The 13,488-nt window shown below is 34.3% G+C and overlaps 1 protein-coding gene and 1 long non-coding RNA gene across 2 annotated transcripts; both read left to right on the top strand.

Annotated features, from left to right (window-relative positions):
* Nucleotides 1–1,804: 1,804 nt before the first annotated feature.
* On the top strand, nt 1,805–3,236 carry LOC148296685 (uncharacterized). The gene is made up of 3 exons (XR_015834075.1): nt 1,805–2,346; nt 2,565–2,660; nt 2,980–3,236. It is a non-coding gene; the product is annotated as an uncharacterized LOC148296685 (long non-coding RNA).
* Nucleotides 3,237–5,102: 1,866 nt separating this feature from the next.
* LOC148296686 ((-)-alpha-pinene synthase-like) lies at nt 5,103–13,015 on the top strand. The gene is made up of 7 exons (XM_088249107.1): nt 5,103–5,264; nt 5,368–5,647; nt 5,734–6,109; nt 6,185–6,403; nt 11,336–11,474; nt 12,133–12,381; nt 12,643–13,015. The coding sequence occupies exons 1-7, from the start codon at nt 5,139–5,141 to the stop codon at nt 12,937–12,939; spliced, it is 1,686 nt and encodes a 561-aa protein (XP_088105233.1). The 5' UTR covers nt 5,103–5,138; the 3' UTR covers nt 12,940–13,015.
* Nucleotides 13,016–13,488: the final 473 nt, after the last annotated feature.

The raw sequence follows: 13,488 nt of genomic DNA on the forward strand, positions 1-13,488 counted from the left end.
ATAAGAAAAAGTATGGTGGTATTCAAAAACTTACTGATTTTGAGGTATTTCATTGAATGGCGTATTGTGTGAGAATTTTGAGCGAGTGATATAAATACCAAACCCCATAAAAAAAATCCCACCCTCCAATGGCTGATTCTCAATTTTTTTTGTTTTTTTTGGTTTTTTGGTTTTTTTTTTTTGGGTTTTGTCACGGCCCGGACTCGGGCGTTGGTAGAAATCCCGTGCTCGGTGCGAGAGAAAATAAATAAATAAAAATAAAAATAAAGAAACCGAAACCTGGGTTTAAAATAAACTTCTCTTCTAAAAATAGATTCAAAATCTTACAACTTTATAATAAATAAATAAAGCTCTATCACTCTCATCTAATTCATCCTTAACTGGTTTAGTCATTGTCTTGCCCACTAATTCATCTAAAAAATTAAACAAAGTGAGGGATGAGCAACCACCGCTCAGTAGGGACATGAGACCTTACCACAGTAGATTGATATAAATAAATTAAGTGGCATGCAATCACACAACCAAATATCACATGAATAATATTAATGCATGAATGCTCTTCAATTCTACTCTCGTTAATTCATATAACTGGGCAAGCAGACCTGCACGTCCCATACCATGCTTATACCACTTGGTCCAAAATGCCCATTTATATGAACTAACACCCATTTCAACTGTCCCATTACCCTCTTTTCCATACTATCTTTGTTTTGTTGTAGGAGGTGTTAGCCGCGCCTTTCTTTTGGCTTCATGTCTATGTTGTTTGTTTGCTTTAACTAATCGAGGAAAGATGTCTAACCCGAATCCAATCCACACTTTGGTGAAATCTACTTTGGAGAATACAAGAAAGTCCTACATGAATTAATAAGTGGTTAAGATGGTGTGTAAACAATTTTTCTTTTCATATGCAATGTACTATTTATTAGAAAATGTCCTCAGTCTGTTGACTAATTCTATACTAGCCTCTCTGCACGCGCTTCCGCGCCTGCGAGAGGTTTTTTTTTAAAAAAATTTAAATTTATATTAGGATTAAAAAAGATAATGGGTAGTTGTGTTCCATAAAAATAGAATCCATTATCTGATTTTTCTTTTAATTTTAATTTTTTAAATATAAAAAAGTGTGAATTTACCATATTATCCTCATTTAATTAATAATTTCAATTCTTAATGTTTGCATTAACTAAGGGCATTTTCTGGTATTTTGAATGTTTCACCATTCTCTGACTTTTGCTTTATATATATAGATTACAAGAAAAATAATAACTCGGATCTCAAATTAGATAGTTCAGATGATTGAATTATTCGAAACAATGCGATTCTTTTCCACCCTCATCAAAATGAATCCCTCTCATGGAGCTTGACCATTTATTAAGCTTCAGCTGTAGTAGTAACATGTCGTAATCAAAACAAGAGTTTAAAGTTAGAAGGAACCAGAATACTTTGTTCATGTCAAGCGAACCAAACTGGTCATGAATTGGCTAAAGTTTTTGTTGTGTGTGAATTTTCAACATCTTTACGTACATTTCACACTGCACAAAAGATGGCTGAATATGCAAAGACACGTCATCGACGGCGACAAAAGATATCTGTGTTTGTATATATTAGGGTCTAGGGATAACATTTCTGAGTGTGGAAATTATGACTGGATTGTAAGGTGCCAAGTGTGCTAAGTGTGCTCAGATGTATGTGGATAATATTTCGGTACTGAATTGTCAATATGTCCCCCTTGATGTCTTCTAAAAAACTTTCCAACTCTCAAAATTCAATGTAAGTAAGGATCAAAATTGAGGACCAAAAAGTAAAATTTTTAGTTTTCATTTGATCCTTGCTGGTTGGTGGGTTAACCGTTCTGTTGGAATAATTGCTCTGATTAATGCTCACCTATATTACCGTTGGACCAAGGTTCTCAACTGTACCACTATATTGGAATTGGAACAGTCCTCTTGGGACTGCATACTAAGAGAGTTTTGCATCTTTTTCTGTAAAAAAACACAGACAAACGAACGAATCTGGTCATTATCCATCAGGCAGCTTTTAGCAGATTTAACCGGTGAACAAAATTATGGCCGTTAAATATTTTTGAATTTCCTATTTGTCAAGGCTGTACATGTTTGAATATTTTTCTGAGTGTGGATATTATGCCACGATTGTAAGGTGCTAAGTGTGCTCAGATGTATGTGGTTAATATTTTCTGTATCGAATTGTCGATATGCCTCACTTGATGTCCTCTGAAAAAACGTGTCGAACTCTCAAATTCAATGTAAGAAAGGATCAATGGCTTGATTTGTGGTTATTTTGAGTTTGCACTCTTAATTGGAATCTTTATACAAGAGTTTCTTCAAGCTGGTATTCCCTCTCGCACTCTATTTAATATCATTCTTCTTCTTTTTTTTATTTCTATTTTCATGTGAAAATCCTTCTTGTGGCCTTCCTTATGCAAACGATGAAGATGATGCTCTGCACTCACACCCCCACCCAAATACACAATTGTAATTCTATTTTCTTTTAATTAAGTTAGTAATTTCTTTCTGGTGGTACAATCACTTATGCCCGGCTATAAATAGAAATGCATGGACAAAAGAAGAGGAGTGGGTTCTTACTTACTACCACCAAGTCTTTGGTAACAAATGGGCAGAAATAGCAAGGTTTCTAACTGGAAGGTATGCAATAACTGAAAGTTGATGGTTGAACAAATATGTACATAGTTTTTTGCCTGTGAATGTATGTGGTGCAAATGAGGTAAAAATCTGGATTGTTTATCACTTGGATAGGGATTAATATATGATATTAATTGGTCAAAATTTAGATCTTAGACATGCATTATTTGTGTACTTTTTGCTGGTGAAGATAAAGTTTCCTATGCACATAGATAAATCATTATATGATTGTGTAATTAATGTTTACGAACACAAGTTAAAGGGGAGATTGGCTCCTTCTGTTGATTGCACTCACTCCTCTAATTTGTATTGAAATTGGCAGGACTGACAATGCAATGAAAAATCACTGGAACTGCACACTGAAGAGAAAATTAGATTCATAATGACATGTGGATATGCATCCTGATGTCTGGAATGGTGAATTAAGGTTAGGCCTTGGCAAAAAGACCTTGTGCAAAAACCTTTGAGCCTCAAAAGCACACTCATCTAAGAGCTCAAGAATGAAGGCTGGCAAACCAATGAACTTTGGGTATTCATCCACTTTATATGTAACTAGTTGAAGCTGATTCTGTAGATAAAGATTGGTTAACTATGTAATAATTATTGAATCTTCAAGTTTTATGAAAGAAATAATTTTTGAATGTATATATTTCATAATAAAGCATTATGGTTGGTTTTCTAGTTAAAATCGTTGTATAGAATGACAGGAAACCAAAAACTAAAATGTAACAGCTTGGGAACTTTATATACAATCAACGATGGTTTTATTGTAAAAACCATTGTCTTTACATACAATCAACGATGATTTTTAACAAAAAACCGTCGTCTTTACATAAATTTTTTAACAAAGAACCGTCATCTTTCTATACAATTAACGACGCTTTTACACACAATCGTCGTCTATTATATGTAAAGACAACGGTTCTTTTAAAAAACCGTCGTCTTTACATATAATAGACGATGGTTTTTAAAAAAATGGTTGTCTATTACATATAATAGACGACGATTGTGAGTAAAAGCGTCGTCTTTACAAATAATAGACGACGGGGATTTACCGTCGTGGTTTTATGCATCAAAAGATGTCGGTCGATTTCACGACGGTTGAAAAACTGAATACACGATGGTGGATTACCTTCGTCTATTGCGATTTTTGTAGTAGTGCCCCTTGATCTGCCCTACCCTTCACTCTCTGTTGTTTAGCTTTCGATCCGCTCTCAGCATCTTTCACAACTGGATTGTCTGGAATTCATGAGATGGATTTTAAGGAATATATATTTCTATTATTTATGAAAGAATTTCCTTTTTCGTTTGAGAACTGAAATGGGTAGTATTCCAGTGAGAACCAGAAGAATGGAAAAAGCAAAGGACCCCCGTTTGGGATTGCTTTTTTTGGCCAAAAATATGCTTCACTTTAAAGTTAAGCAGTTTAAGGTGTTTGGTAAAAATAAAATATCTTGATTATTTTAAAAGTAGTGGCCTTTTGACAGCAGCTTTTAAAAGCAGGCTCTGGGTTGCTTTTCAAAGCTGCTTTCAAAAGAAGCAGAGATGAGCCTTTAATGGATTTTTTTAATTCCCAAAATACCATTATTCATTTTAAAAAATGACACCACCCCCACTTCCACATCCAACTCCACCACCTCCCACCACCTCTACAACCACCACCACCACCACATCCTCTTCCACCACCATAACCACCACCTCTGCCACCACCCCCACCTCGTCCACCACCTCCACAACCAACACCACCACCACGCTATCACCACCACCACCACCACCTCCACCTCCACAACTGCCATCCCCACCACCGCCACTACCACAACCACCAACTCCACCTTCATCACCACCTCCACTCCACCACCACCACCACTACCACCACATGATTAGCACATAACACTTTCAACATCATGTCTATTTTAGTCATTATTCACAGTTATAACAGTTTTATATTAAAATTTACCAAACGGTTTTGACATTGCTTTTTGTACTAACAGCACTTTAAAAATATTGTTTACCAAACATGGAGCTGCTTTACTTTACAGCTAATTATTTTCAAAGCACAGCAGAAACTACTTTTTTTTAAAGTGACAGCAATCCCAAACTAGGCCTAATAGGGCCAACACCGACATAAAAAATAATAGCTCTAATAAGTGATTAAAAAGGAAAAAAAAACAAATGAAATTATGAGGAGAGAGGAGAGAGAATATATTACTCATGTTTAAGATGGTGTTGATTTCTTTTTCAATGCCATACTCGCCATTATAACTGATTTAAAAACGTGTGTATCCTGCACTCAAAATAGTTACCAAGGAAATTATTGATTTGGAAATTCTATCTGCTATGCACGATTCTATTGTTGCTTTGCAATAATCATTATCCCAACCCTTGCCTATATATACATGTGAGTCTACAATCCATGTTTTTCATAGCAAAGCTCTAATAAGTGCACCGTCTGATTTTTTTTTTCTAAAAAAACAAAAAAACATGTCTATCCAAGTTTGTGCAGCAGCTCAATCACCAAAGGCCAAGCCTGAAATTATACGGCGGACAGCAAACTTCCCACCAAGCATTTGGGGTGATCGGTTTCTCAACTATGATTCCCAAGACATTGTAATCTCATGCAAATTATCATTATATTTCATGTTAATTTTTCTCAAAAAAATAATTTCACTCGTGTTTTGCTTATTTAATTAATTACTGGCCGCGGCTGCAGATAACAAATGCCAGGAACCAGCAAGAAGTTGACAAACTGAAAGAAGTAGTGAGGAGGGAAGTATTCACAACTAGTGCAGGTGACTTTTCACGTCAGCTCAAGTTTATTGATGCAATCCAGCGCCTTGGGGTGGCATACCATTTTGAAAGTGAAATTGAAGAAGCATTGGAGCGTATGCATGCTGCATTTTGTGACCAGGACTTTAATGATGATGGAGATCTACACAACGTTGCTCTTGGTTTCCGGCTACTAAGAGAACATGGATATAAGGTTTCATGTGGTAAGTTAATCAACAAATTATAATGTAGTGTAATGTGACTGATTTTGGCCAACTAATGCCTGTTCATTTTTATGTCAATCAAGCAGATGTGTTCAACAAGTTCAAAGATGAAAATGGCAACTTCAAGGAATGCTTAATTGCCGATGTTCCGGGTATGCTAAGCCTTTATGAAGCCGGGCATCTAGGGGTACGGGGAGAAGAAATACTAGATGAAGCTCTTGCTTTCACCACCACTCACCTTGACTCTGCTGCAAAAGCTCATGGAAGCTACGAACTTGCAGAACAAATCACTCAAGCCTTGGAGAGACCTTTGCGAAAAGATCTAGAGAGGGTATGTGCCAAGCGTTACATGTCAATCTACCAAGATGAAGCTTCACATAATGAGGCTCTACTAAAACTTGCAAAGTTAGATTTCAATCTTGTTCAGTCTTTGCACAAAAAGGAGCTCAGTGAGATTACTAGGTAACTCTCTCTTTTCAATGTAAATGTGAGCATATATACTCAACTTACATATCAGCTAATGTTATTGCTCATTAGGTGGTGGAAAGAAGTAGATTTCGCAAAGAAGATGCCTTATGCAAGAGACAGGATCGTGGAGTTGTACTTTTGGATGGTCGGAGTACACTTTGAACCCCAATACGTCGAAGCAAGAAAATTTCTTACAAAAATGAGTGCCCTGCAATCAGTGATGGATGATACCTACGACGCATATGCTACGTTTGAAGAACTTGAGATCTTTACTGCAGCAATTGAGAGGTACTACTTTGAAAACATAATTTTCTTTTTAATAACTTAGAGCTGATTTATTGTAGGGTTCTTTCAATATAGAAACAATTTTGAGTTTGCACTGTGAATCTAGTCCACCTCTCCTTGGACGTAGAATTCGGTCCAGCGACTCAATAGGGCCAGCAAAGTATGAAAGCCTTGGCCACTGTTTTTAAAACATTTACACATATTGCCATTGTACAGTCAGTTCTCTAAATTTTATTATTTACTGCAATCAATAAATTAATATCACATTTCGACAATTAATTTGAAAATTTATCAAACGCTATCAACTAGTGAATACCTTATGGTGAGGTATATATGTCTTTGGGTGGTTTGATTTACCTGCTTTGCTGGTTTGTGTATACTTCCTTCATAGGTAATTTCATCTCATATATCTACTCTGTAGGTAATTAACATTCATTTGTATACCTCCTCCATAGATAAATACCATTCATATGTATACCTCCTCCATAGGTAATTTACCTATATCCACACCTAATTAACATTCATGTATATTCCTAGTCCAGAGATAATTATATGTCATCCATAGAATTGTAAGAAGAAAAAGAAGGAAGAAGAAAGAAGAAGAAGATGAACAAGATGAAGAATAAAGATTATAGGAAAAAAAAATTTATTTTTTATATCAGCGCATATTTATGGGATTTTCAAAATTAAAATAGATAGACCAGAAAATATTTTATAAATTCAAATCATAATTAACTAAAAGGTCAAATATAGTAATTATTAGCCTAAAATTAATTTCTTACACTACTACAAAAAACACTTTGCGCGACGAAATAATTTTGTTGCGCAAAGTACAATTTCGTCGCGCAAAGTTTGCGCGACGAAATTTTGGTCACGCAAGTTTTGTCGCGCAAAGATCGTAAAGAAAGGTTTTGCGCGACGAAATTTTTTTTTTGTCTCGCAAAGATACTTTGCGCGACGAACGATAACAACTTTGCACGACGAATACTAACGTCGATCAAAGATACTTTGCGCGACGAAATATAACTACTTTGCGCGACGAATACTATCAACTTTGCGCGACGAATATTAATTACTTTGCACGACGAACACTTTGCGCGACGAATAATATTATTTTGCACGACAAAAGTTAATGTCGCGCAAATCTTTGCGCGACGAATCCTAATGTCGCGCAAATCTTTGCGCGACGAAATATTCAATTTTTTTAAATTTTTGTTTTTTAAAAAAAATTAAATTTTTTTGATTTTTTAAAATTTTTAATTAAAATAAACTAGTTTAATAGTTTGCTCGACGAAATATTTTGTCACCCAATGTTTTTGACATTTTTTTTTTATTATTTCTCTTATATCAATTTCATTATATTAATTTTTCAAATTTTTACTTTTTAAATTTAATTTAATTGTATGATTTTTTTTTTTTTAATTACTTTAATTTAAATTGAAATATTCAAAATAAAATTACATATGAAAAATAGTGGTCAAATTATCCAATATATATAATATTCAAAATGTACACATAAATTAACAAAGTACAATAATAAAATCTACAAGCCTATTGTGGTGATAGTGGCGGAGGATATGTTTCGATAGCATCCAAATCCTCAACTTTAGCCGTCAAAGTCTCGACGATTCCCTACAAAAAAAAAAACAAATATTGTCAAATAACAACAAAATAACAAAAAATTAGAATAAACTCAAAACTAACTCCAAAAACACATATTAATGAAAAAAAAATTAAAGTTTGGAGAGAATATACATTTTGGCAAGATTTTGAGTGAGTGAGAATGAGAGGGAGAAGTGAGTGTGAGAGAATAGAGAAGATAGTGAGAGAGAGATGAAAGAGTGAGTGAGAGTGAGAGATGATGAAAAGAGAGATAAGAGAGTGAGTGAGAGTGATAGATAGTGAAGAGAGAGATAAGAGATTAAGTGAGAGGAGTGAGTGTGAGAGAAAGGGTAGGATTTAGGGAGAAGGAAAGAGAGAGGAGAGGTAAGAGTAGAAGACATTGAGAAAATGGTGGAGGTGTTATTTTGGTTTTAAAAACCGTATCACTTTGCGCGACGAAACAATATATTGGTCGCGCAAAGTCTCGAAAAAAAATTTTCAAAAAAAATTCCAATTTTTTGTGCGCGCCCAAATTTTTAGGGTTTTGCGCGACGAAATTTTGGTCGCACAAAGTTTTGCGCGACCACAATATTCCCGCTTCCCATTTTTGGTACCCGCCCAAATTTTTCGGGTATACTTTGCGCGACGAACTATATATTGGTCCCGCAAAGTCGTAATTTTTTTTTTTAAAATTCCCATTTTTGGTACCCGCCAAATTTTTAGAGTATACTTTGCGCGACGAACTACTATATATTGGTCGCGCAAAGTTGGAAAAAAAAAAATTTTAAAATTCGCATTTTTGGTACCCGCCCAAATTTTTCGGGTACTTTGCGCGACGAAGGACTATATATTTGTCCCACAAAACTTTGCGCGACGAACTATATATTCGTCCCGCAAAGTCGTAATTTTTTTTTTTTTTAAATTCCCATTTTTGGTACCCGCCAAAATTTGTAGAGTATACTTTGCGCGACGAATTATTATATTGGTCGCGCAAAGTCTTAAAAAAATTTAAAGCTACTAATAAATATATATATATACTATTCAATTTCTTAAGTGCTATACGTACAAAATAAACAATTTTAAAGCTACTCAACGATCCAACCGTCAAACTTGTTTGTTTATAATTCGAGATCATATACGCCAAAATTCAGAAAAAATAAACATTAAGAGATCAAGTAATGGGACAAAACATTTCGACGGTTATAAAAGAAATATCAAGATTTAACGGTTATTTCAACTCTGATTTTGATGATTTTTTACAGCTACACTCCTTGACCCTATATGAATACAATGACTGCATTCGATCATCAATTGAAAATATTTACACTAGTGGATACCACAAAATCTTATGTTATATTTAATGAAAGTATAAATAAACTCTTAATTGTTAGTGAATATATTGTTTTGATGGCATACACATTCTACGAAACTAGTTTCAACGATCCAACCATCAAACTTGTTTGTTTACACATCGAGATCATATACGCTAAAAATCAGGAAAAAAAAAAATTTCAGAGATCAAGTAATGGGACAAAACATTTTGACGGTTATAAACGAAAAATCAAGATTTAACGGTTATTTCAACTCTGATTTTGATGATTTTTTTACAGCTACACTCCTTGACCCTATATGAATACAATGACTGCATTCGATCGTCAATTTAAAATATTTACACTAGTGGATACCACAAAATCTTATGTTATATTTAATAAAAGTATAAATAAACTCTTAATTGTTAGTGAATATATTGTTTTGATGGCATATGCATTCTACGAAACTAGTTTCAATGATCCAACCGTCAAACTTGTTTGTTTACACTTCGAGATCATATACGCCAAAAATCGGAAAAAATAAACATTCAGAGATTAAGTAATATGACAAAACTTTTCGACGGTTATAAATGAAAAATCACGATTTAACGGTTATTTCAACTCTGATTTTGATGATTTTTTACAGCTACACTCCTTGACCCTATATGAATACAATGACTCCATTTGATTGTCAATTTAAAATATTTACACTAGTGGATACCACAAAATCTTATGTTGTATTTAATGAAAATATAAATAAACTCTTAATTGTTAGTGAATATATTGTTTTGATGGCATACGCATTCTACGAAACTAGTTTCAAAGATCCAACCATCAAACTTGTTTGTTTATACTTCGAGATCATATACGCCAAAAATCGGAAAAAATAAACATTCAGAGATCAAGTAATAGGACAAAACTTTTCGACGGTTATAAACGAAAAATCACGATTTAACGGTTATTTCAATTTTGATTTTGATGATTTTTTACAGCTACACTCCTTGACCCTATATGAATACAATGAACCAATTTGATCGTCAATTTAAAATATAATACATTTAAAATATTATATTTTTCTAACAAAATAATTTTTTTATTTTTTTTATTTTTATTTTTGTAAAGACTTTGCGAGACGAAGTTTAGAAATTCGTCGTGCAAAGTCATGCAAAGATTTTTATAAAAAAAATTATTTTATTTATTTTTGTAAAGACTTTGCGAGACGAAACACACTTCGTCGCGCAAGATTTTGTGCACCGAATTTTATTTTTTCGTCGCGCAAAGTCATGAAAGATTTTTACAAATAATTTTTTATTTTCTTTATTTTTGTAAAGACTTTACGAGACGAACCACACTTCGTCGCGCAAGACTTTGTGCACCGAATTTTATTGTTTCGTCGCGCAAAGTCATCCAAAGATTTTTAAAAATAATTTTTTATTTTGTTTATTTTTTGTAAAGACTTTACGAGACGAACCACACTTCGTCGCGCAAAGGTTTGTCGCGCAAAGTGACTTTGTGCGACGATTTGTGTTTCGTTGCGCAAAATTTAGTCGCGTGAGACTTTGAGCGACGAAGTTTAATTTTCGTCGCGCAAAGTCACTTTGAGCGACGAATTGTGTTTCGTTGCGCAAAATTTGATCGCGCAAGGGTTTTTTTTTACTAGTGTTACCTGTTTATGAATCACAATCAGAATCAATAATTGTATTAATTAGCAAATTATTATGATATAAATCAGTCTTTCCCGATTTAAATCATAAGGGCATAATTGGAACATGAAAATAAATATAAAAAGAAAAGAAAAGAAAAAAAAAAATATATATATATATATATATGATTACATTATAAAATTTGAAAAAGAATGTAATCTTATGTGGCATTGAAGTCAAAGGACCTTGCGGATTGCACTCAAATTCTATCATAAGAATTGAACTTATACCAAATTATTTATTTATTGTAATTACCGAAGTGCTCCTAAATAAGCCAACTTATAAGCTTAAGATGAATGAATGATTTATCAAATTTTCAGGTGGGATATGAGTTGCATAGATGAACTCCCAGACTATATGCAAATATATTATCGTACCCTTTTGAATTTTGTCGATGAAATTGAGGAAGAGATTGCAAAGGATGGAAGATCTTACCGAGTTTATTATGCAAGGGAATCTGTACGTATATAATATAGGCTTATTTTTTGATATACCCCAAAAATGTATTTGAGTCTTACTCAAACTCATTCTTGTCTCCCCAATTTTTTTAAAAAAATTCATTTTTAAAACTTAAAATTCATTAAAATATTGTAAAAAATTAATTCTTTAGAAAAAAAAAAAGATTAAGACAGAGTGGGGTGGGAAGCGAGAAAGAAAGAGAGAGAGAAGCGGAGAAGGGGAAAAGGAGGAAGAAGAGGGTGGGTTGGGGAGAGAGAAAGAAAGGGACGGAGGAAGAGGAGGGTGGGTGGGGAGAGAGAGAGAGAGAGGGAGAAGGTGGAAGATTAGGTGGGTTGGGAAGAGAGAAAGGAAGAGAGGGAAGGGGAGGAGGAAGAGGAGGGTGGGTCGGGAGAGAGAAGGAAAGAGAAAGGGAGAAGGAGGAAGATAAGGTTGGTCGGGGAGAGAGAAAGAAATAGAGAAAGAAAGAAGCGGAGGATGATTTTAAGTTTTAAAAATGAATTTTTTTATTTTTTATTAATATTTTATGAAAAATCGGGTAAAGTGATACAGAATGTAAGAAAAATGGGATAAAGTGAGACAAAATGAGTTTGAGGGGGCAAAGTGAGACTTAAATACAATTTCAGGTGGAACCTATAACGTTATGTTATGTCCCCTCTAGTTGAAAGCTTTAGCCCGAGCTTACTTTGAGGAGGCCAGATGGTTCAATGAAGGATACACCCCAACCATGGAGGAGTATCTACCTGCTGCAATAGTTTCTACTGGTTACCACATGCTTTCAACTGTATCCTTACTTGGCATGGGAGATATTGTAACAAAAGACACATTTGAGTGGCTGTTCAGTGACCCAAAAATTGTTAGAGCTTCCGCGGCCATTTGTAGGTTAATGGACGATATTGTGACAAACAAGGTATAAAATATTCTTGTCATGCTAGATTAGGTATGCATGTTTAAAATGCAAAGTTTTATATTGGAAATTTGATAAAATAAAATACTATATATAATAAGTGGTTCCACACTAATAGCATCATGGCCTTCGGTGTTAAAAACCCACACTAGACTTTATTTGTGGTTAAGTTGAGAAAAACATTGGTGTTAGCAGTAGTAGTAAGAATAACAATCTGATTTTCTATAATATTATCGAATTAATATTTTGAATTTCTATATGCAGTTTGAGAAAGAGAGAGGCCATGTTGCTTGTACTATTAATTGCTACATGAAACAATATGGGGTGTCGGAGCAAGAGGCAGTTGATGCTTTGAACAAGCAAGTGGTGGATCAGTGGAAGGACATAAACGAGGAGTTTCTTAGACCAACTGCAGCGCCAATGGCTGTCCTAATAAGAGCTCTTAACTTTGCAAAAGTGATGGATCTCCTTTACAAAGGTGACGATGGCTACACGCGTGTTGGTAAGGTGGTGAAGGATAAGATTGCTTCACATTTTATTGATCCAGTACCAATTATATGAGTCTTTTTTTTATGTCAGACTGGCTTTCGGTCTTTGCACAAATAAGAGAGGGACCTCTATGCTTTGAGTTAGGTCCCTGCCAATAATGTCTGGTTATTGATTAGATTTTAGGCCTTATTGGGAGAGAGGGGCTCTGGGGGCTTGAACTTTTTTTAAATGTGTAATAATGTTTATCCTACATGCATCAATGAAAAACATAAACCGACACTACTTGGGTCCTGAATGTTGAGAATTGTATCTTTTCCTTTTTTTTTTCTTTTTTTTTTTCATGTGGCACAATGACTAAAGAAACTTACCTTGTGGATGTCACCAATGATGCACTGCTACATGCTTAACTTTTTGACATGACAGTGTGTGTGATCTACTTAGAGTATTAGTTTTTTTTTTTGTTGTTTTTGTTTTGTTGTTTTGTTGTTGTTGTGAAGGGGTTTCCACATCTTCTTTTTGCTGACGATTCTACTAATTTTGTTGGGTCCATGAAAGGGAGACAACCAAAGATATTTTTCATGACAAATTGTGCAAGATTTTTGCTCTATCTCTCTCTTTTCA

This window comes from Prunus avium, chromosome 2 (assembly GCF_965620075.1).
Source record: "Prunus avium chromosome 2, drPruAviu1.hap1.1, whole genome shotgun sequence".
Taxonomy (NCBI): domain Eukaryota; kingdom Viridiplantae; phylum Streptophyta; class Magnoliopsida; order Rosales; family Rosaceae; genus Prunus; species Prunus avium.

What these genes read in the sequence shown, in the direction of transcription:
- LOC148296686 (XM_088249107.1), top strand. Translation starts at nt 5,139, where the DNA reads ATGTCTATCCAAGTTTGTGCAGCAGCTCAATCACCAAAGGCCAAGCCT. An exon ending in TTTACTGCAGCAATTGAGAG is followed by an intron (nt 6,404 to 11,335) that starts GTACTACTTTGA and finishes TCAAATTTTCAG; the next exon opens with GTGGGATATGAGTTGCATAG. An exon ending in TTTATTATGCAAGGGAATCT is followed by an intron (nt 11,475 to 12,132) that starts GTACGTATATAA and finishes TGTCCCCTCTAG; the next exon opens with TTGAAAGCTTTAGCCCGAGC.